This window comes from Eubalaena glacialis, chromosome 7, assembly GCF_028564815.1.
Source record: "Eubalaena glacialis isolate mEubGla1 chromosome 7, mEubGla1.1.hap2.+ XY, whole genome shotgun sequence".
Lineage (NCBI taxonomy): Eukaryota > Metazoa > Chordata > Mammalia > Artiodactyla > Balaenidae > Eubalaena > Eubalaena glacialis.
The window spans coordinates 89,103,901-89,128,466 of NC_083722.1; the positions used below are offsets into that span (position 1 = coordinate 89,103,901).

General features: G+C 37.6%; 1 protein-coding gene across 6 annotated transcripts in view; it reads left to right on the forward strand.

The window, feature by feature from the left end:
• Positions 1-371: 371 nt before the first annotated feature.
• SLC25A26 (solute carrier family 25 member 26) overlaps positions 372-24,566 on the forward strand; it is a 144,924-nt gene continuing 120,729 nt past the window's right edge. For 4 of the 6 annotated variants that reach the window (XR_009701624.1, XM_061197125.1, XM_061197126.1 and 1 more), the window contains exons 1-3: positions 372-674; positions 12,207-12,363; positions 15,529-15,638. Coding sequence is in view for 5 of the 6 variants with exons in the window: in XM_061197125.1 (XP_061053108.1) it covers positions 642-674; positions 12,207-12,363; positions 15,529-15,638 (300 nt within the window). In the remaining variant the exon portion in view is untranslated. The remainder of the gene's footprint in view (positions 675-12,206; positions 12,364-15,528; positions 15,639-24,566) is intronic. The other 2 variants (XM_061197128.1, XM_061197129.1) reach the window with 2 other exon arrangements.

Consider the following 24,566-nt stretch of genomic DNA (forward strand, 5'->3'; position numbering starts at 1 on the left):
TAAATAACCGAACAAATGAATTATATTAAGTGCAAAAACTGCTGGTAAGAAGTAGAGGACATTAATTTTTAGCTCGAGTAAGGAAATTTTTGAAACGTTTTTCTATATTTAATAATTTTCTGATAATGAGTCTGTTTTATGGAAAATCAGACAAAATTTCTACAGGTGAAACCAACAGATAAAAGCAAATAACTCATTGGAAGCCACAGGTCTCGCCCGCTGAAGCTAGTCCTGCCTCTCCATGGCCCCGCCTTCCACTATAGCCACGCCTCTTTTGTGTTTACGGTTGGGCTTCACCCTTTCCTCATCACCGGGCTCGCTACGCCTAGTTCCCGGTCGAGGCTCGTTTGCTCGCGAGAGTTCCTCCACCTGGCCCACTCAGAAGCTGTAGGAGACGGAGGCAGAGAAGAAGTCGCGAGCCTTGACTCGACCACACTTTCCAGGCCCCGCCCCTCCTTCCTCGCCCTCCTCCTGGCCCAGCTTCCCCGGTTGCACGTGTAATTGTTGTGGTTCAACCTCACGTGACCACGGAAGTGCCGGCGTTACCTGCCCCGCCTCCAAGATGGCGGCGCCCAGTGCCGGGGCCCACGACCTGAGTCGGCTCAGCTTTGAATTATAACTTTGACTGAGTCTGTGCGGCCATGGACCGGCCTGGGTTCACAGCCTCGCTGGTGGTGAGTACCGGGCGGTAGGGTGGGGGCGCTAGGAGTGCCGGAGGCTTCCCTGTCCTAGCACCTCCTTCCGGTTTTGCGCGCTGAATCATCCCCGGGTCACCGGTCACCAGGTCTGGGAGGAAACACGCGGCTCCTGGGCCGCGGCGGGCCTCGTGTCAAGGTCCTGAGTTTCGTACCTGTATGCCAGAAAGAGACGGGGGTGGGATAGGGGTGGCACTTGACTCATAGTCTTCCGCACCGCGGTTTACCTAACGGAAAAAGAAAAGTTTCAATTGTATGCTGTAACCATACTCTGGAGAGCTTGGCAATTAATGAAATATATGTAACAAAACAACTCTTGAGTCGCTCACAGACCTCTTAGTCAAGACTGTGGTTTCATTTTGCTGCATCTTTTTTCAGTCTCGGAAAATGACGTATCCATTCATTCATCCTATATATAATTAATCTGCTTATTTTGCTTCCGAGCATTTTTCTAGGCTTTGGGTATATATTGATGAGCAAAAATAGCCGCGCGTTGAGCCAGTACGTCAGTGGTGTTTAATTCCTTAGAAAACAACGAGAATCAACGTGTCTTAACATCAACCCCCCCCCCCAAATCCTTTAATAAATATTTTGAAACCTTTCTTAGGACATGTTCAGTAGGGGATACTAGATACAGTAGTGAACAAGACAGATTGGCTGCCTACGTTTTCATTGTAGGAGAGCGGGCAGAGGCAGAAAATAGACAAATACCTTTTCAAAAGCTTTTCCTGAGAAATGGAGGCCCAGAGGACTTTCTTCGTTTAATTATCAAATGTTTTTGCAGGTGTTGGAGATAACATGGTGAATAAGATAGACCTGGCCGCACGGGTCAGGTGGTGGAGGCAGAAGGGTGAAATGATTGTTATCATAAATGACGATGAGGGTTAGTTTCAGAGTGTATGGAAAGATGTGGAAGGGGGATCTTACCCAGACTGGTGGAATGATGGTTTTAAATCTAGATTTGTTGATATTTGTAGAAGCTAGGTTTTAGAGATGCAAAGAAATATGTTACCCCTTTGAAGACGTTTTCCTTTCCAGCTGAAGAGATAGCAGTAGTACTTGTGACAATTAACATTGCTCTGCCGGGAACTAGGGTAAGCTCTTTACGTACATCATCTCATTTAAGCCTGACAAACAATTGAAGTCTTATCCTAGTTTTCCAAATGAGGGAACTGAGGAAGAGTATGTTAGATAATTTGTCCAAAGTCACACAAGTGAGATACATTTCATGTGTGGAAGTGTTGGAGCTTAGATTCCAAGCAGTGTAACGTGGGATTCCATTTACTGCTCCTTGAGACTATCTCTGAAGTCAGCAACAGTAGCAGTTGCTAAAAACAGGTGAGTGTCAGAGTTAACAAAAGAAAAATTGTATTAAAATTTATTTATTTTTTTAAAGAAGGGTACACATGCATACTTCTTTTTTCAATGTAGTTACAGAGGGTAAAATTGGGATCGACTGGTAGAAGTTTCAAGGAAGTTAGATTTCACTCCCGGCGAATTCATTTAGCATACAGTTTATCTGCCATGTGTTCTGTCTACTGGTGCTGTGATTGCCCTTGGAGATTTGATGGCAAACAAACCAAGGCTATATGATAAGTACTGTGAAAGAAATGAACTGAGGTGGGAGAGAGAGAGAATAATATTGGAAAACCTACTATAGATGGAGTGCCCAAGGAAGGCCCTGAGGAGCTGACATTTAAGCTAAGACCTGAAAGATAAGGGCAAGTCATCTTGATGAGCAGAGGGGAAAGTTCAGAGGGAGCAGCACGTGAGAAAATCCTCAGGTGGAAAGAGTTCAGGATGTGAAGGTGGTGGCTGAGGCCTAGTGGGTGAGGGTAGTGTGGCAGGGGATGCTGTTGGAGAGCTAGACAAAGCCTACCGAGGTGAGTCTTGGTGGGCAGTGGAAAGGAATTTGGATTTTATATGAAGCATAACGAAAGCCATTAGAAGGTTTTATTATTGAAGTAGTCCGGAAATGGAGTGGCCATTTTTTGTTGTTGTTTTTTACGGATGGGAGCATCTTTGAGGCAGGCTAAGCACTCCTGAGGGAGTTCTGTTTTGTTTACTACTGTGTGACCAATGCCTGACACTTCGTAGGCACTCAGCACTTGTTGGGTGAATGAATGCAACTTCACATGTTTGCAGAAGTCTTGAGCCTCGGCTTCTAAGGATTAAGTGAGATGTAGTACAGAGCCTGACGTAGAGCAGATATTTAACTGTTTCCTTCCTGAAGTTTCTAGAGCAGGATTGAAGGGCTGTAGAGCTGAATAAGGAGAGAGCTTCTGGCATGTTAAGTTTTCATTTGGAACACAGAGCAGACTATTCAGAAAAAAAACCACCAAGAGTACATTCACTGGTGCATGCTTTTAGGAGGGCAGTTTGAAATAAGCATTAGCGACCTAAAGATGTTCATAACATTTAACTCAGTGAAGATAATAGGAAAACATGAAATAAAAGAGGAATGGTGATAGATGCATTTCATGGACTATTTAGGGGCCATTGGTAACAGTGCTTGTGAAGAGCATGTGTTATAATAGTAACATGGAAAATGCTTATGAGATTAAAAAAAAAGAAAGAAAAAATACAACACTGTACCTGTACACATCTGGTTCATGCCTAATTAAAACTTGGTAGCCAAGGGGAATTGGTTCCAGGTCCCCTGTGGATACCAAAATCCACAGATGCTCAAGTCCCTTATATAAAATGGTGTAGTATTTGCATGTAACCTATGCACATCCTCCTGTATACTTTAAATCATTTCTAGATTACTTATCATACCTAATACAAGGTAAATACTGTGTAAATAGTTGTAAATACAGTATAAATGTTATGAAAATAGTTGCCTGCATGCAGCAAATTCAAGTTTTGCTTTTTGGAACTTTCTGGAATTCTTTTTGCAAATATTTTGAATCTGCATTTGGTTGAATCTGACGATACGGAACCCCAGGATATGGAGGGCTGGCTTTATTCCATTCCTTAAAAAAAAAAAAAAAAAAAAAAGCTGTATTGAAATCCTCCAAGATGGAATGAAATAATTTTGATAGTAGCCCTACTTTTTTCTTCTACCTTTTCAATGCAAAACAAGCAAACAAACAAACATACCTCCAAACCAGTCTTTCCTTCCAGCCTGACATCTTCTCTCCCTTTCAGTACTTAGCTGTTTCATCGACCTTGTAGTTCATCTGGGTTGTTACTTGAGTGAAACCAAAAGCATCCCTGTCTCAGTTACTTTTAACTGGGTTACAGGTGAAGGAACTTCGGCACGTGTTGGTGCTCTGCAGTGTGAAGTGCAGGCAGTCCTTTGCGTGTAATGTGGGGCCGTAAAGATGAATGTGCGAGTGGTCGTCATGCAGAGTGATCTTAATAATTGATGAAAACACTTATGATTATTTAACGACCTTTAAAAATTCTTGTCAATGTTAATAACTCTTACTGTCGATTGTAGAAGTATAGGGAAGCGGAAAAAAAAGTAAAACTAACATTTAGTACAGTGTAATTTAAAACATTAAGATTGTATTTCTTTGTAAAAAAAAAAAGTGTCAGAAGTAATTTGTAAGTCATATAACTTGCAATACAGAACAAGTGTTCCTTTAACGTGGAATTTTTTGCTGGCACAGCTTGCTCTGGGACATCTTTGTCCTTTTCGTCACAGCCTCTTTCCCCGTATATGGTGATAAGTTCACCTTCACTCATTTTCCTCTGGCTGCATGTCTGGAATCTCTCCAACGACAGCAGTGTCGATATTCCCACGGCCAGCTAATTCTTTTATAACTCCTTTTACATTTGATTTGAATGTCACTTTCAGTGTTAACCACTTGTCATTTATTTGCCCTGCTTTCATGTTTGTTGGCCAGTTCCCTCTTTCGATTATCCATTTTTGTGAAATGTCACCGTGGTCACTGTAATTCAACTGTCCTGTTAGAGGACTTGTGTTCCTTGTGGCAACTGAGATGCGTGCGTGTCGGTGCTGTGCAAAGCAAGGACTGCTTGTACTGTTTTTTTTTTTTTTAATTGTTATTTTGTTTTTTCTTTTCTTACTTTAGGGAGGTGGTTCTGAAAAAGCTTCTTCATAATATTTGTGTCTTCTCACTGGACCTGCCCTTCTGCTGAGAACCACTGGCAGAAAGGGACTTGAGGGCAGTGGCATGGATTATGTTGCCAAGGCTTCTTAGGTGGGGTAAGAAAACAGAAGAAAAGATAAGAATGAAGTTGAAGGGACGTTTTCAGGGTTTTTTGCCTCATACCTTTCTTTCCTGGGAGGCAGCTTCCTAGTCTGCTTTCTGGAGTCAAGGAAGTTAGTATGTGATGATGAAGCATTATCTCCATATCTCTAAGGGATTGGGAATTATGCTGCACATTCTCAAGCTTGCTTTGTGTGACTTGTTTCTTTTTGTCATTTAGGTCAGAGTGGGCAGGTCTTCCTTTTTTGCTCATTTTTGCGTTGAGTAGGCAGTCACCTAGACAGAGGTATATTCTCGATTTTGATCAATCAGTGGAGCACGCAAGGCACCCTTGGAGACCACCAATTGTCTGGGACCACAATTGAGAACCACTGCCGTGATGGAGGCATTTCTTCTGTATTTCAAGTACGAGGAGATGGAGCTACCTTTCCTTTCTCATTTTTCTTTCAGTATAAAGGGGGTCCTGGGAAAGTTTTAGAATCTGAAATTTAGCTGTAAATGACTTAATATGCTTTTGTACCACTTCCAAACCAAATGCTGTGTGTTCAGATATAAGTTTTAAATATTAAAATTTTAATGGTACACACAGAATTTGAGTAACAAAATGCCAAATAGAGGGAAGATAAAAGTTGTACCCACAGTTTTTCCACCTCCACGAATCAGGTATTGTTACCTGTTTAACCAGACATATGTGTGAGCCTTTGCTCTGGTACTTGGGAAGAGCAAGAGCCTCAAAGATACGGTCCCTGCCCTCAGGGGTGTGCAGTCAAGTGGGAGCAGACATTTAACAGAAAATAAAACGAAAATTAACCATGTAATTATGCATGGTGATAAAAAGTAACCATTTACTGAGCACTTTAATGTGTGCTTATGCAATTTTTTCAGAGCAGAAATCATATGGTTACAATTTTGTCTTCTTTTTTTTTTTTTTTTTTTTGTATTCTGGTTAAAAAAAAAATAACCCATAAATTCACATCCAAGCATCATAAAGAAATTTGAACAGTAGTGTTTCTCAGTTTTTTGAGTTTGACGCTGAATCGTTCCTGCACACGTCGCGTGATTTGGTTTTTCTGTTGTGTGAATCCGTGGGTGATTCTTGTCCAGGGGGCAGAATTTGAGGAGAGCTTTTCATTCATTATTGGTAAGGAAAGACTTGAATTTATCGATTTTGTATATACATTTATAGTTCAGTTTAATATATGACTGTAATCTTCAGTCTTTGGTCAAGTCCTCCTTCGTCTTTCGCATGGTTTTTAATATTGGCCTGTCAGAAATAGGGCATCAGCAAACTTGGAAGGATATTTACAGTAACATAACACTAAAAATGATAACTCATATTTATTGGTAGTTGAGGCAGGCATTTTGCTAAGCATGTAACAGGCTCGTGTAGTTGTAGTTAATTCTCATTTAATCTCACTCAGTTCTCAAAAACTCTGTGAAGTAATAGGTACTATTATTTTTCCCCTTTCATGCATGAAGAAATGTGGGCTTACCTAGGTTTAATAGCTTTCCTAGGGAGACCCAGTTGAGATTGAAGCCAGGTCTGCATGTCTGATGCCAAAGCTGTAGTCTAAGGCAATGTTTAATCTGAAAGAATTTCTGGAGAAATGGAAGAATACTCAAGTCAAATTCTGGAACCATTATTGTATTCCTGAGAATAGCCTTACCAAACAACACTGATCCTACACAGTCTTTCCCGTCAGGAGGTGATGAAAGGCAGAGGATTTCTGGGAAAGTCACCCTGAATATACCACAAAGCTGTCACTGGAGCTGTGGAATGCCAAGAAGTATAGCAGCAGGTAACACCAGGTTTCATTTGTCCCAGTGCTATGGCAAACTGCCGCAGGACAACCAGAGAGTGATTTGCTGCAGTTTTTCTTCTGAATGTTGAATCTTTCCGTAAAGTGTTTTCTCATCATCTTACATTTCCATGTGATTCAGACCAACAAACAAGTGTGGAAGCCCTGCTCCATCCCAGGCACTGGGTTATATACTTAGGAGGGCCAAGGTCACTCACCTGGCTTCTGCTCTGAAGGATCTTGGTGTCAGCCATGGTGGTTAGTACTGAAAGTGAAATGTAAACAAAGTTATCCGGGGGCGTTAAGGAAGTAGCCTTTAATGCTGACTGGGAGACTGGGAAAGGCTTCAGGAGGGATATGGCGTTTGGTCACAGTCTTAACAATGAAATGGATTTTGGCAGGTGTGTGTGTGTATGTGTATGTATTTGTGTGTATGTAATGGCCGGGGGGAGCAGGGGTCTGCTGGCTGTAGTAGACAGGAGGCAAGAGGCATTGCAAGGGCCTTCCAGGCTGAGAGAAAAACCTAAGCAGGAGCATGGAACTGCTAAGTTTCTGGATGTTTTTGGGAAACAGAGTAGTCAGAGTGGACGAGGCTCAAGGTCAAGAGTGTGCCAGATGAAGCTGAACAGGTGGTTTAGGGTCTAGGGGTCGAGGTTCTGAGTTACCCCTTACTGAGTGCCTACTGTATACCAAATGTGACCAGTGAATTCGGGTTGTTGGTTTTTGTTTTTGGTTTTTTTTGGTGAGGGAATATTAACTTGAGTAGCTCTACTTTTGTGTGTTTGCAGTACTCATTGAGTACTTGTAGTACTCAAGTAGCAAAACTTGAACAATACAAAAATCAACAAGATAATAATAAAAATACTCCTCATCCCGAATGTTTTTCCACAGAGATAATAACTTCTAGCAGTTTGGTGTGTATGGTTCCAGACTTCTAATTATGCATAGACAAATAAATACACATTTCTTTGAAAGGTGGGATTATACAGCATATATTGTTCTATAGCTTATTTGATTAAGAATATAACATGTTTCTGTATCAGCAAGTTCAGGCCAATCTCATTCTTTTAAAGGCTGTGTAGCAATCCGTTATTCTGATATAATACAACTTATTAGGTTATTTCCAGTTTTTTACTGTTAGAAACAATTCTGTAGTAGACATTCTTGTATATTTATGAACTTACTTTTGTGGAAGAAATGTTTAAAAATAAAATAACTGGATCAAGTATTTTATAGTTTAAAATTTTCATTTTGCCAAATTGTCCTTCAATAGATTATAATAATTTGTTTATGTTAATACCCATAACTATTTTCATATTTTTAATCTTTTATAATGTAATTGGGAAATTTAAAATTTTGTTTTTATTTGATCACTGATGATGGGGAAACATATTTTCATAATTTTGTTGGCTGTTTATATTTTTCTTTTGGGAATTGTTTGGTCCTGTGTTTTGCAATTTTTAAAAAATTTGATGTACCTTTTTTAGGTTGCTTTGTAGTACCTTCTAAGATATGGTTAGTAACCTTTTGTTATAGTCATTAATTCATGTGTTCTTCAAATAGTTATTGAGTGCCTACTATGTACTGGGTGCTGGGAACATACTGGTGAACAAAACAGGTATGGATCTTATAGTTTCGTGGAACATACAGTCTTTGAAGAAATGGTCAGATGCTCAACTACAGAATTAGAATTCTGATCAGTGTGTGGAAACATGAGGGTCTAAACCTAGACTGGGGGATTAGGGACACAGTCCTAGAAATGAGGAAAATCAGATGACTTGGAGGAAAAGAGAGATCAAGGTGGTAAGAAGGTACCCAGCAAAGGGCTAATGATGGAGTTAAGGGTGGAGAGGTAGATGGGGGCCAGAACTTCTAGAGCCTTGTAGGCTGTACTGTGGTTTTGTTCTTCATCCTAAGGGCCTTTGGAGACTTTGAAGAGTGTCAAGATAAAATTGAAATTTGTATTTTACACAGACAACGTTAGTATAGAGGGTCAAGGAGCACTGCGGGGAGAATGGATGGTGGAGGGGGAAGAAGGCAAGTATCACAGGAAGCAGAAGCCACAGCTCTGCAATGAGGTGGTTAAAGTCACTGGTGGCCACTTTGTTGTGGAGGAAACTGAGAACGTCAGGGAGGGATGTTTCCCCAAGAAGCCATGTTAATGTTTTGCCTGGTTCTTTTTAGTTGTGGTCTAGGCCAGGGGCCTGTGATGATTTTGCTTAGTTAAATTAGACGGATGGTTTGATTTTGTCCTGTAGTTGAGCAGCAGTGAGTTTTTTTGTTTTTGCTTTGTTTTTTTCTGTTTTGCCAGCTTCACGTAATCTTGACTTTTTTCAACTCCCAGAGGAATTTCAAAGGGTCTAATTTCACTAATTATACACTTCCTCTCTACAGCCTGCCAGCACTTTTTCCATTTTTAAATTAAGGTGGTGCTGTGTATTTTATCTATATGATATCAAGATCGCAATAAATTGTTGTGCTATGGTAAGGCTTGCTGGTTATCTGGGTTATGTTCTCTTTCTTTGGATTTTGTCTAGTATTTAGGATTTTCAGTGTAAGCTACCATAAATCTTGAAACTAACCCTTTGCCTGATAACCTTTTTTAAAAATTTTTTTAATTTTTAAAAATTTTTTGGCCACACTGCATGGCATGCAAGATCTTAGTTCCTCGACCAGGGATCGAACCCATGCCCCCTGCAGTGGAAGCACGGAGTCTTAACCGCTGGACTGCCAGGGAAGTCCCGCCTGATAACATTTTTGATAAGTGATCATAAATAAAACAAATTTCTCAGGCTAAAGAAAAAATGAAATCGGTAGAGTCCCTTATAATTCAGTTGATGCTGGCTTGATTAAAAATTATAAGCATTCCTTAAAGTTTTTGTTTAAATCTTAGATATGTTGCTATGTCTCTAAATACATAGGTAATTCTTAATCTTCTGTTAGCAGCATTTTTTTCAGTCTCATGAATTTAAGTGACATTTGAGTTGTAGAAGTTTGAAATCCACAGAAGCAATTAGTAACTTGATTCATGATTTACTAGATAAATAGATTCAATCTGGTCATTTTATTCTCAGACGATAAGAATTCTGATGAAAGAAGGGCTGGAGAATCAATGCATGCAAAGTAGCCAAATAGATTAAAAGAGTAATTCACTTATTGATTAAAATTTAGCAGTAGATAGCAAGCATCTCTCTGAACCCACTCCTAAGATTAAAGAGAAAATTAGAATGAAGTGCAGCTATTTTTAAAGAAACCAGTCATATCAGTCATTCTCACCAAGATTTTAGTTCTTGTGTTTTGAGAAAATGAAGAGGCAGGCAAAATATTTTATTACGTACTGAATTTTATAAAATCCTTAAAGAATAAGTGAGAAGAATGTTGAAAAAGTTGGCTTTTTTTTCTTTTTAACTTTGCTACGTTACTTGTGACCTTTTCCCTTTGACTTAGAAAAGGCCATCTTTATATCCGGAAGGAGATCCCACATTGTCATTCTTTTGCTCCCACTCGTGGTGCTCTCCTGGCACATCTCTGTGTTCTTTTGGTGACAACTTTTTAGGTCATTCGCAGAGTATCCCGCATGCTCTTTGGGTTTCTGTCATGCCTTTCAGGCTGATCATATAGTATTAATGTATATGGTAATGTACTTTTCTTTTTCTTTTTCTTTTTTTTAAATTTTATTTATTTTTGGCTGCGTTGGTTCTTCATTGCTGCGCGCGGGCTTTTCTCTAGTTGCGGCGAGCGGGGGCTACTCTTCGTTGCAGTGTGTGGGCTTCTCACTGCGGTGGCTTCTCTTGTTGTGGAGCACAGGCTCTAGGTGCGTGGGCTTCAGTAGTTGTGGCTTGTGGGCTCTAGAGCTCAGGCTCAGTAATTGTGGCACACAGGCTTCAGTAGTTGTGGCTCACGGGTTCTAGAGCACAGGCTCAGTAGTTGTGGCACACGGGCTTAGTTGCTCCGCGGCATGTGGGATCTTCCCAGACCAGGGCTCGAACCCGTGTCCCCTGCAGTGGCAGGCAAAGTCTTAACCACTACGCCACCAGAGAAGTCCCTATGGTAATGTACTTTTCTAGTGTACACTAATTTTTAATAATTACCTATGCTAACTAATTGAAAAATAGACATTATTGCATTTCTCATCAGGGTAATTTCATTTTTCCAATGAAGTCTTGCAGTGGTTTTATGGTGAGCGGCAAGTAGAGCAGAAAGTGTTTGCTAGGTACTAACCTTTGTACCACTTGAGCATTCTGTAACCCAAAGGATGGAAACGGCGGATCATTTTGAACTCTGCCTGTATGTTTAAATAGTACTGATTCTTCTTTTTCTGTGTCATGGAATATATAGTTTTTAATGTCTACTTTTAGTTTTTGAATAAGTAATATATTCACATGGTTCAAAATCCAAAAGATAGGAAAAGTTAGCAATTCAGCTTAAAACTTACTATGTAGGAACCGTATTGAGAGTTGCCTCTTTGTAGTTCTTCTGTCTGCTTACTCTAAAATGATGTTGATTCATATCTTTAAATGATGCCTTTAGACCTTGTGTGTTGACCTTGCTTTGACAGGCTCTGAGTTCATGTTTTTCTGAGTCTCTTTTTGCTTTGACTAAGCTGTAACCAGTTTTTAAAATATTCTACATATGCTTTACTGTAATCACTAGGTGAAAACTTAGTTTTTAATCAGTTTTTAAAGTGCATCGTCTCCAAATCAACATGGTATCTCTTGGGAGATGACTAGTTTGGGTCAGGTTTTAATGTCCTCTAGGAATTTAGCTCTTTTTTTTTCCCTTCATTTATTCACTTAAGTTAAAAAGTATCAAGGAATTTTCAAATATACGCAAAGTAGAGAGGATAACATAGGAATCCTTACATGTGTGATTCTTAAAATATGGATCTAGATTCACAAGGAGCATTACCATTTAGAATGTAAGTCTCAAAACAATTTTTTTCTTAATGCAGATTCACTACTCATTAGTTAAAAAGGCAAAAAATATAACATTTGGTGTAATTTGGAAAGATCACTGAGATAAATTGTCAAATGAAAAAAACAAGGTGCAGCATAGCACCTTTTACTTTAAAAGAAAAGGTAAAATAAAATACATATTCATATTTGCTTGTATATGCCTAAAGTAACTTGGGAAGGATACAGTACGAAACCAAAAGTGGCTACCTGGGTTTTTAGGGACAGGGAAGGAGACTTTGAACTCTTTACCTTTCTGAGGTTTGTTTGTTTACTTTTTTGAACCCTATGAAATCATTAAAAATGAACTTGAAATTTATTTTAAAATTATTAAACATTTGTTTAAAACAGAATATGTAATATAAAATTTACAATTTGAAAATATATCACAATAATGGTTATTTTCCCAGGACAGTCTGTAGATTTAGGTAAGAGGTGTTTTGACTGTACCAAAGTAGTCTGTGGTATACTTTAAAACCATACTTAAAGAAATATGCTTTAAAAACTACCCCATCCCCAAAATGGCAGTTTATTTTATTGTAACCTTTTTTTTCTTTTTCTTCCTTTTTTTTTTTAAAGGCTGGTGGGGTAGCAGGTGTCTGTGTTGACTTGATATTATTTCCTCTGGATACCATTAAAACCAGGCTGCAGAGCCCCCAAGGATTTAATAAGGCTGGTGGTTTTCGTGGAATATATGCTGGCGTTCCTTCTGCTGCTATTGGATCCTTTCCTAATGGTAAAAATTATATTGGTGTTATCACTGCTTTATATAAAGCCAAGATAATGGGATTTATTTTCAGAATGGTATGTGGTCCAACCCTATATAGAATTCCTTATATGATTGATGTAGTTGATCTCCTGAATTTATTTTCTATTCATTAATCCATTATTTTTGACTCAGCTGGTGCTATAGATTCCATTCTAGTGTATTTGTCATAAAAAAATGAGCAATCTTTAAATGAGTGGTTTTTGTTGTTGTTAAAACTCCTTGTTAGAATCCTTGAAGTGTTCCTGTAACATTGATTGTGATGTCTTACAGCAGTTCTCAACCTTGCCTGCATGTTGGAATCTCTTGGGAAGCTTTACAGAATACTTATGCCTGTGTCTCCATGAGAAGTTTAATTGGTCTGGTCTTTGCCTGGGTATCAGGAGTTTTTGTAGCTTCGCAGGTGATTCAGATATGATGCTGAGTTTAATAACCACTGGCTTGGAGATTCTCGTGGAGCAGATGAACCTAAGAGGCATCAAATCTTTGTCTTAACTAAAGTGCTCTCAGATGATGCAACCCATTCCCACTAACCTCCTCTTTCCATTGTCTTGCTTTTGTTTTGGTTTTGAAGTTGTGTGATTTATGACCCTTTTATTCTATAATCAGTATAATCTGTTTCATTTAATCCACCTCTTTTCAGATACTTATTTTAATAATTGTTTACTGCTGCTTTGATTGGCACTCAAAAGCAGACTAAGCAAACAGAAAACCACCACCATCAAACACACACACACACACACGCCCTCATACACTCACTCACAAAACCCCTGCTCCAGAAGATTCTTAAATTCTGGGGTTTGATTTCTTTTTTCTCAGTATATTTCATTAGAAATTCTTTCTTGTTAACTTGACATTAAGATGTCCATCTGTATCCATCTGTGAGCATAACATTCACATAAAGATTTGTAGAGCAAATCTTTTTGGTCCTTTAGTTTATCTCCCTGAGCCATCCTTAGAGCAGCCAACTGTTTTGAGGTTATCCTTGAATTATTTTATGTCTTAATTTTCAGTAATTGATCATAGCAAGTCACTATTGAGGACCCACTCCATGTCAAGTATAGCTCTATATGTGGGAGATGGGCCTTGGCTCCTAAATTTGTCTGCATTGCAATCACCTGATCACCTGAAGAGATTTTTTTTTTTTTTTTTCTAAAGAAAGTACTGCTGTCCCACTCCCAGAGATTTGGGATTTAGTTGGCCTGAGGTGTGGCCTGGGCTTTGGAGGTTTAAAAAAAAAAAATCCCCAGGTAATATTAATATGCAGACAAGTTTGGGAACCTCTGAACTAGGGAATTGCAAAGAAATATGTTACTAAGTCCCTGTCTTTTGGTCATCCATTCTTATGATGCCTCCCTCATCATTGTAAATATTATTTTTTCTCTTACGTATTACGTAGGAATTGTTGGTAGATGAAGTATTAGTGATGGTCTGCAGGGTACATGGTGCTCCATTAAGCTCACAGGGCTGGTTTAGATTCTTGTCAGCAGGAGTTTACATACAGAATGTGGTTTTGAATTTTTGTATGTTTGAGAAAGTGGTGTTCTTCTTGCCCTGCTTTTCTTTTTTTGCCATCCACAGAACATCTTTGAATGGGAGATGCTGGGTAAAGAGTCAAAGTGCCAGCGTTTCAGAAATGGCCTTTCTGTTTTTCTGCAAATTTTTGGTGAATTGAAACTTTTTACGTGGCACTTTAAACAATTTTTGCTATTGGTTAAGGTTCTAGTCGGAGTACAGTGCACCAGTGTAACATTCAGCGGCTTGTAGACTTTTTTGAGAACGTATTGTGCAGGGGTTATGGAAGGGACTGAGGGTTGAAAGAAGAGAGGAAAAGACCTGTATTCAAGACCCTTACTCCATATTTAGAAGGGAATGTAGAAAAACCATAGTTTTTTGTTTTGTTTTCATTCCTGGGGGGTGGGGGTGGGTGGGTGGAATGTGTAGCAGGTAGAACTTAGAGCCGAATGCGACTGGAGATATTCTAGCCCATTTAGTGAGTAGGCCAAAGTAGGAACAGCCTAAATAAGAATCACAAGTGGGAATTGGGACCTGCATTAACTATATACAACTGCTTGCATGGTCATTACTCATCCCGGGACAGTGTGCCTCCTCATTTGGCCTGCTGTTTGTTTGTTAGGCACTGAGGGTGTTTACAAGCTTGTTGACTTTAACTGTGGAGAACTGCTTTTCACTACCAAGCTCTTTTCCTGAGTGTTTCAGACTTTACTGTGACATGTTCAAATGCCCTTCGAAAGATGAATTTGCCATTTATTTATCTTTTGTGCCTCACCTTTTATGTGAGTGATGAACATCTTTTTATTAACAATACATGGCAAGTCTTAAAGCCTTCCTGTGCAGCTAAGATTAGTTCATGGTGATAGGGGTAGCTTTTTAGAGATTTTGATTTCCAGTTTTAATTCAGTAGTTGATTGTTTCCTTGATGTAAAAGTGAGTTGATGTAGTAAAAAGTAGCCATGGTTATTTTGAGTAACCAGCAACAAAGCATTATGGAATAGATGTTTTATTTAGTTAAGATATGTGTTTGCAGTTTTAACCTGTCTAGAAATCATTGTAGCTGATTATTTTATGACCATATATAAAGATACTTTGGATCACAGAAATTCATATCCTTTTGTAAAAAACTTAACTAAAAAGTGTTAAGTGACTTATCAGTACAAATTGGTAAATGCCAGGTTAGCTGTTAGGCTTCCTCAGGGCAGGGATCATGTCATCTGCATGTTTGTAAGTCCAAAGTGAGGCATGTAACGTGGGCTCAGTCAAATCTGCAAGAGTGAAGGGGTGGGGGTGGGGGAATAGTACATATTATTATTTTATCTTTATATTTATTTATAGCTATAAATATATACATATATAATATATAAATATGTACATATATAATATATGTATATATTATATGAATAATATATTTATATTTATATTTTTAGAATTTATTTTTATTTGTATTTATTATTTATACTTATTTATTTATATTACTTACATTTATTATTTATTATCTTTATCTGTTATCTCATAATTTAATAACTAGAGTTGTAATATTTTTTCAAGAAACGTATCTCTTAGCAGTTTGCATATATATTTAAACTTTGTGAAAGACTGGTTTGTTTTAAATTTCAGCTGCTGCATTTTTTATCACCTATGAATATGTGAAATGGTTTTTGCACTCTGATTCCTCTTCATATTTGATGCCTGTGAAGCATATGTTGGCTGCCTCTGCTGGAGAAGTGGTAGGTAATAAGTTATGTGTATAAAATACTTCAGAAATGCAAAGTATGCAAATATCTTCAGTACAGGTATTATTTCATTTCATTTTTAAAAGACAATTGTTTTTTAAATTATGAAAGTCATAAATCCCAATAAATGTAAATGGATTAAACATAGTTGAAAGACAGTCTATATAGGATGAAAGAAAAATCCAGCTATCTGCTATTTACAAGAGACACACCTCAAACATAATTATACAGAAAGAATAAAATTAAAGAGGTAGAGGAAAATATGCATGCAAATTTTGGTGGCTTCATGTTGGGTCAGCATAATTGAGCTGGAACTCTATTTCCTAGAACTCCCTTTCCAGGAGGGTTCCAGGTTAGCCTGGCTACAAGAGAAAATTGCTCAAGATTTGTAAGGTGGAAGTAAAGCAGCGGTCGTGTTCATGCTCAGAAGGTTGGTGCGAGGTCAGGCACTGTTGCAGTTCATACACCTCATCACTGATCTGTTGGCGTCAGGCAGCAGTCAAGCCTCCAGCTCCTCCAACTCTCACTGGGTCTTCTCCTTCAGCTTCTCTAAATTTTGAGTCAGTTGTGTGGGCTCTGTCGTGAAGGGTGCCAATTTATGCTGTAGGTCACCCACATCTTTGAGATTGGTGAGGGAGAATGCGAGTTCCAGTTTGTCCTTGCTCTTCCCCATTTCACATCCATGTTTCCTTCCTGATTGCATGCCTTCTAAGTTTCTGTCCCAACACTAGATGCAGAAGCAACAGTTCTACATAAATTGCTTAACCAGCTCCCACAATTACTGTTTATATCCCTGTAATAACTTCTTATTCTTATCATTCTTAGTGGTTCTACTTCTCTGATCAACCCTAACTGATTCAGAAAGACTAGCTGAAAGAGAGCTGATAGTAATGTTAATATCAGACCAAGAAAAAAAAAAAAAAGACTTAAAGCAAAAAACAAGGAGACCATTGTATAATGATATGAGGAACAATTCTCCTGGGAGATGTAGTAAACCTGAACCTGGACTAAATAGCATAGTCTCAAAATATAAAGCAAAATGTTGCCAGAATTATAATGAAAAATGAATACAGTTATTATCTTCATTGGAGTTATTCACATCTATCCGTAAAAGTCTTAGGACCAGGCAGGTAACTTGTTAAGACCATAGAAGATGTGAACAACACAATGGCAAGAATGGTCTAATGGATGTGTATGGAGTTCTGCACCTAACGGCTAAAGATTATTCATTTTTTTCAAGCATACTTGGAACATTAATAAAAGTGTGTGACCCAGTAGTCCACAAAGCAACTTTCAACAAATAATGTAGAGATAATGTCATACAGATCATTTGGTGTCTGATTATAATGAAGTAAAATTGGAAAGCAATGATGAAAACACAGGCAGTCCATCCCTCCTATGTGTTTAAAAAATTATCCAACTCTTCTGTAAATAATTCATGAGCCAGTAAATCATAATGTATGTGGTAAAATATTTGTAATTAAAAAATAATACAGGAATACGTATTTTTTCTAAACTAACACAGAGAAGAGTATGATACAAATAAGAGCTTTCCCACCCCCCTCACCCATTTACCTTTCTCCAGTCCCTCCTGCCTACTACTAATGGACAACTTCAATTAAAATTATTTTTGTGTATCCACCCAGAAATTGTCCTTTACTATTGTTACTTTCTTTTTTTTTTTTTTTAAAGGATTTTTTTAAAAAATTTATTTATTTTTATTTTTGGCTGCGTTGGGTCTTTGTTGCTGCACGCAGGCTTTCTCTAGTTGCAGTGAGCGGGGGCTACTCTTCATTGTGGTGCGCGGGCTTCTCATTGTGGTGGCTTCTCTTGTTGCAGAGCACGGGCTCTAGGCGCGCGGGCTTCAGTAGTTGTGGCACACGGGCTCAGTAGTTGTGGCTCGCGGGCTCCAGAGTGCAGGCTCCGTAGTTGTGGCGCACGGGCTTAGTTGCTCCGCGGCATGTGGGATTCTCCCAGACCAGGGCTCGAACCCGTGTCTCCTGCGTTGGCAGGCGGATTCTTAACCACTGCACCACCAGGGAAGCCCCTACTATTGTTACTTTCAAATCACATTGTCTCGTTTGTTTGTATGTATGTATATATCTATCTATCTGCCTATCTCTCTGTCTAGTCTATCTTAATAATCCCAGAACGTTGTTAGGGGCAGGGTGTATTAACAGGAATGGACAAAGTGAAGAGAAGGGTCTCGGTTTATAAGTCTTTTATCATTTTGTCAAGTAGTATATATCGTTTTTCATTTAATAAAGTAGTGGTATGTATTTACATTAGGAAGTTAGAAAAATGAATCAGCCTTTATAAGATTTACATAAACAATTGTGATATATTGTGATTTTGTTTTCTGTGCACTATTTTCCTTTAGAAAATTTGGATGAGAATCTACAAACTGTTTTGTAAACTAATTTTCTTCTCTTAAGAATATGGTGAATGAGGGTGATGAAAGAGAGAGATTGCACTTTATGGAATTCCCTGGCGGTCCAGTGGTTAGCACTCTGTGCTTTCACTGCCGAGGGTGCACGGGTTCAGTCTCTGGTCGGGGAACTAAGATCCTGTGAGCCGCATGGCACGGCCAAAAAAAAAAAAAAGGAGAAAACAACTAAAAAAAATAATAACTGTTCTGAGATGTAATTCACATACTGTATGATTTATCCATTTAAAGTGTACAATTCAATGGTTTTTTGCTATACTCACAGCTGCAGGCATCGCCGCAGTCAGTTTTAGAGCATCGTCATCGCCCCCAAAAGAAACCTCGTACCCATTAGCAGTCACTTCCCATTTCCCCCAACGTTCTCACCTTAGGCAACAACCACTGACCTACTCTGACTCTATAGATCTGCCTATTCGGGACATTTCATATAGATGGAATCCTACCAAGTTTCTTTCTGAGGTGATGAAAATGTTCTAAAATTGACTAGGATGATGGTTGCACATGTCTGTGAATATATTAAAAACCATTGAATTGTATCCTTAAAATGGATGAATTTTATAATATGCAAATTCTATCGTATTAAGCTGTTAGAAAGGAATAAGAAGAGAATATTATGAAAACCATATGTTAATAAATTTGACAAATTCTTGAAAGATAAAAACAAAAAAAGTGGAATCCTACAATCTGGTCTTCTGTGACTGGCTTCTTTCACTTACATTTTCAAGATTTCATCCATGCTATAGCATGTATCAGAACTTCGTTCCTTTTGATTTGCAAATAATAATCCATGTGGTATAGATATACCACATTCTCTTTATTCACTCATCAATTGCCTATGTTTTTGATTTTCTTGGATACATACCTAGGAGTGGAAATATCGGTCATATGGTAACTTTATGTTTAACCCTCTGAGGAACTGGCCAAGGCTGTTTTCCGAAGTGGCTGCACCATTTTACATTCCCACCAGCAGTGTGTAAGAGTTCCAGTTTCTTCTGCACATCCTTGACACCACCTGGTGTTACCTGTCTTTTTAATTATAACCAACAAATAGATATTCAGTGGTATCTTACTGTGATTTTGACTTGCATTTCCCTGGTAACTAATGATTTTGAGCATCTTTTCATGTGCTTATTGGTTATTTACATATCTACTTTGGAGAAATGTCTATGCATCTCCTTTACTCATTCTTTAATTAGGTTGTATTTTTGTTAATAAGTTGTAGGAGTTCTTTATATATTGGCAAAACTTTTTCCCATTCTGTGCATGTTTTTCACTTTCTTAACGGTGTCCTTTGAAGCTATAAGTTCTAAATTTTGATGATGTCCAGTTTATCTGTTTTATCTTACATTGCTTGTGCTTTGATGTCGTATCTAAGAAACCATTGCCTAATCTGAGATCATGAAGATATTTATACCTATGTTTTCTTTCAAGAGTTTTATAGTTTTAACTCATATTTTTAGGTTTTTGATCCATTTTGAGTTAATTTTTTTATCTGGTTTGAGGCTGTGGTCTAACTTTATTCTTTTGCGTGTGTATATCCAGTTGACCTAGTGCCATTTGCTAAACTATTCTTTACCCATGGAATTGCCTTGGCACCCTTGTCAAATACTAATTGACGTAAAGGTAGGGTTTATTTGTGGACCCTGTTCTATCGATCTCTACGTCTATCCTTATGCTAGTACCACAGAGCCTTGATTACCACAGCTTTGTAGTAAGTTTTGAAATCAGAAGTGTGAGTCCTCCAGCTTTGTTCTTCTCTGTCAGGATTGTTTTGCCTCTTCTGGGTCTTTTGCATTTTTATGTGAATTTTTTTTTTTGGCCTCACCTCACGGCTTGCAGGATCTCAGTTCCCCAACCAGGGATTGAACCCGGGCCATGGCAGTGAAAGCCCGGAATCCTAACCACTAGGCCACCAGGGAACTCATATGTGAATTTTAGAATGAGCTTGTCAATTTCTGCAAAAAAGGCAACTGAGATTTTGATAGGGATAACATTGAATCTGCAAATTAATTTGGGGAGCGTACCATCTTAACAAAAATGCTTAAATTTTCCAGTCTATAAACATAGGCTGTCTTTTCATTTCTTTAGGACTTCTGTAATTTCTTTTAACAATGTTTCGTAGTTTCACAGTATACGTTTTACACTTCTTTTGTTAAATTTATTCCTAAGTAATTTATTCTTTTTGATGTTATTGTAAATTGAACTTTTTTCATTTCATTTTCAGTTAGTTTATTGCTACTGTATAGAAATAAATTCATTTTTGTATATTGATCTTGTATCCTCCAACCTCGCTGAATTCATTCATTAGTTCTAAAGTTTAGTGGATTCTTAAAGATTTTCTGTGTACAAGATCGTATCATCTGCACATAGAGCTAGTTTTACTTATTTCTGTACAATCTATATGTCTTTTATTTCATTTTCTTGCCTAACTGCTCTGGTTAGAAGCTCTAGTACAGTGTTGAATAGGAGTGGTGAGAGTGGACATCCTTATCTTGTTTCTGATCTTAGGAAGAAAGTATTTAGTGTTTCAGTACTTTTTCTGTCATAAAGGGTTACATTTTGTCAGTGCCTTTTGTTCATCTGTTGAGATAATCGTGGTTTTATTCTTTATTTTACTGATATGGTGTATTACATTAATTGATTTTCAAATGTTAAACCACTCTTGCATTTGCAACCCAAATGTTAAAACTCACTTGATCATGGTATATAATACTGTTTATATAGTGCTAGATTTATTTACTAGTATTTTGTTGAGGACTTTTACTTTATTCATAAGAGATACTGGTCTGTAGTTATCTTTTCTTGTGTCTTTGACTGGTATTGGTATCAAGGTAAAACTGGACTCATAGAATGAGTTGGGAAGTGTTAAGATAATTTATAAATTATTGTAAAGAAAAGTCATATTAATTATATCATTTTGGTTGATGAACACATATCAGATACTAATATATTTGGACAATCCAGGAGAAAAGGAATTATGGAGGAAATAATCTCAGTTTTAAAGAAAAGCAAAGGTCTCCCTATTCATGTGATAATTTGAGTTGTTGAGGTTATGATGTGTAATATGGAAAAAAAGATGACCTCTGGTCCTCTTCAGCATTTTTGCATTTATTTATTTATATCTGGGATATATATATATATATAATTTTATACTTTCCCGTTACTATTCAATGAATTTCTTGATCTAAGAAATCATTTGGATGGTTTCTTGAAGAGAATGTTGAAAGAAATTAGCCTGAAAGACACTAAATTCATGGAAGTGTTTTCTATAAAACTTCCTTTTGTCATTGGTTTAAAAATGATTTTGCAGAACCCAAGCTAACTCTGGATTAAAAAAAAAATTGCCTTCATAATTTACTGAACTTTTTAGTGTGATGGGACTAACAATATATTAATTTTTGAGGAGCAAGGAGCATAAAGTAGTAGTTCCTTTATGAGCCAGGGACCCCTTTAGGAATCTAGTGAAACCTGTGGTTGTCTCTCCAGGAAAGTGAACATACGGACAATTTGTGTACAATTTCTGGGAATTTTCGTTCCCCCCACTCTTACCCAAAGTAAGGACTCCAGTGCTTGAATTCTGCCTGAATATTGGTTTAGTCTGCGATTTAAAAGCAATTTATATTTAATTTTAAAAAATCTTTGAACCTATTATCCTTGGTTTAGATTGTGTTTTTGTGATTATGTTCTGACATTAGAACCTCATTGCATGCAGTTATTTTCGAGTATATATACTCAAGAATAACAAATGGTGTGTGAGAGTTTCAGTGTCTCTCAGCTTGTAAAAATTCTGTCCCTTTGACTGCTCTTGCCTCTATTTTAGAATTGCCTGTTGCTTTGATTTAGTTTAAATATATCCTCGTAAGTTCAACACTTGGTTTACGTTTTCTCTTACGTTGCTGAGAGCAAGCAGCAAAAAGAACTTGGCCACTTTTTCTTTCATTTCCCACAGGTCCATCTTGCTTGAAAGCTGGTTTGCCATGTTGGAGGATAGACTTTCTTCATTTTATAAAATTTCTGTCTCTTAGACTTACGAAGAATATATAAAGTGGTATAATTAAATACGGCAAAGGATAGCTGTTAGATCAGTCATGTTAGTGATGCAGCTTTTGATTTGTAGAAAACACTGTATTCTAATACGTTAGTATCTGTAACTGGTATTTTTTTAAAAATTGGAGCCTTTTAAATGTAATCTGTGTGAACTGTTGGGCATAGAAAGTGGCGTAGGTAGACTTTAGAGTTAGGAAATAGGTATCTGTAAGACTGGAAATAAATAATTCTAGGACATTCTTATCTTTATTGTGTCTCTTATGGTTTCCATGGTCCCTTAGGCAGTAAGGCCTCATGTCAGATGCCTTTTTATAGTTTCTGTGATGCCTGGAGAGCCTTCAGAGGAGAACTGATCAGCAGCAGGTACATAGATTGAGGATTTCACCTGTGAAACATCTCTTGATATTGACTTTATTTGATTTTAATTCAGTTACAGTTTAGTATGCTAAGAATTTTGTTAGATTTATGAAGTTTGTGAAATGTTGTTCTGGTGGTCCTGTAATCTTTAAACTTTCTTAAAAAACTTCCTGCAACCATTCAGTATCATTGTTCTTAATAAATGATTCAGACACGTACCTACTGCCTTTCTGTTTTAGTAATTTGCTTTCAGTTTCATAGAGCATACATTGGTTGCAGATTCAGCCAAGTGTGGTCACTGTTAAGTAAGAGAAAGAAACAGATGAATTTAGGAGAAACAAATAAAAAGGAATATAAAACAAAACATTTATAGCTGTCAGTGATCAGAAAGGTATAAAGAGACCTAGAGAAAATCAGATATAGTTTAGTGCAGTCATTTTTCTGTAACACATTTGCGCTGATATAAGATAGTTATGTTGCAGACACATTCCTTAGAAACAATACTGTATTTTTGTTGGCATTGAATGTGTCCACAGTTACTTTGTTGTAGTGATGGTAAGTGTGTGAAACTTAGAAACAGAAGGACACTGCTGTAATAACCATTCCCTGTAGCAGCAGCTTGATTAAAAGTTAATGACAAATCAATAAAACTATAATTACAAGCCTCTGCCTTATGTTTGTGATTTGGAATACAGTAAAATCGATCAAATAAGATTTAATATGTAACAACACTGAGAAGAGTCCCGTTTGTGCCATTTTTATTAGGAGGTTTGCTGTACCAAATCTCTAAATCCCTGCCTCAATTATTTTACAGCTCAGGTTTCATCAGACACAGAAAAAGCCCTGTGAGAGGTAGAATCTGTAATTATATCAGAAGGGTTGGGGTGAGTTTACTTTAGTATAACAGATGGTATAACATTGCAGTGGTAGTGTTTTTTTTTTTTTTTTTTTTTTTTTCAACTTCAGGATTTGACTTCTCCTGGGTCTTATCCTACTTACGGACTTAGTTAATATTGTTTTCAGAAATAGAAGAATTATTAAAATTTCTTTGCTGCTAAAATGGCCCCTGTGAATTTAATGTGCTCATGGGTGATGTCTGTGGATGTCCTTACACACATAGATGCTGGTAGATTTTTCTTTCCAGTCCTGTTCTAACTTGATATTGAGAAAGCTAGGAACTCAGCGATACCATGTTTCGTAAATGCTTTTCTGACAGCCTCTAAGAGTACTTCTCCACACAACCGTGTGGCCCAGGGAGCACCTACTTTAGAATCATTTGCCTGGGCAGCAGGTTACAAATAAAGATTTTTGGAGGTGGCATTGTGGGCCCTGCATTTTAAACAAGATTCCTAGATGTTTCTGGTGTTCAGTGATATATAAGCACCACTCATAAAGGATTATCAAAAATTTTGATTTATACCCCAGTGGTAAATATTTCTATTGAGTTGACTTGGCGGTCATGTGCATAAGAATATTTTAGTAGGTGTGGAGCACACTGATCAAAAGTGTGATTCCTTTTGTTGTCCTCAGAATTACATACTTTTAGGCCTACTAAAAAATCCTAGTTTAATAAACTGGTTAGTTTTGAGGGTGGCAGTGTACTGCAGTCATTTGAGGGGCTCGTTGAACATCAGAATATGGGTTAAGCACGTCGTTTTTATTCAGCTTCCCCACTGAATTGGCTGCTTGGAGGATTAGATGCATTGTTAATCAGGAGTGTTATCAGCTACACAGCATGGGGCATGTGTTACTTATCATTGTGTTTTCCCTAGCAGGGATTTAAGTTCTTTTTAACTATGCTGTTAATATCATGGTTGAAAGTGTATGTATAGTGTTTTTCATGATCTCTACTGGCCTTTTCTAAGAACCACTGAGCAAAACAATAGAAGAAAGGTTAACAACTTTTGAAATGTTCTTCATCTTTTGAAATGATCATGATAGGTTTTGAAATATCCATAAATGAACAGAGAGGAACTCTCATTTGCACTTGTGTTAGCAGTTTGTCAGACTCTTGTGCAGTTGTATAATTGAGTCATGGAAGATAAGTGGAGTGGAAACTAAGATGGGTATCC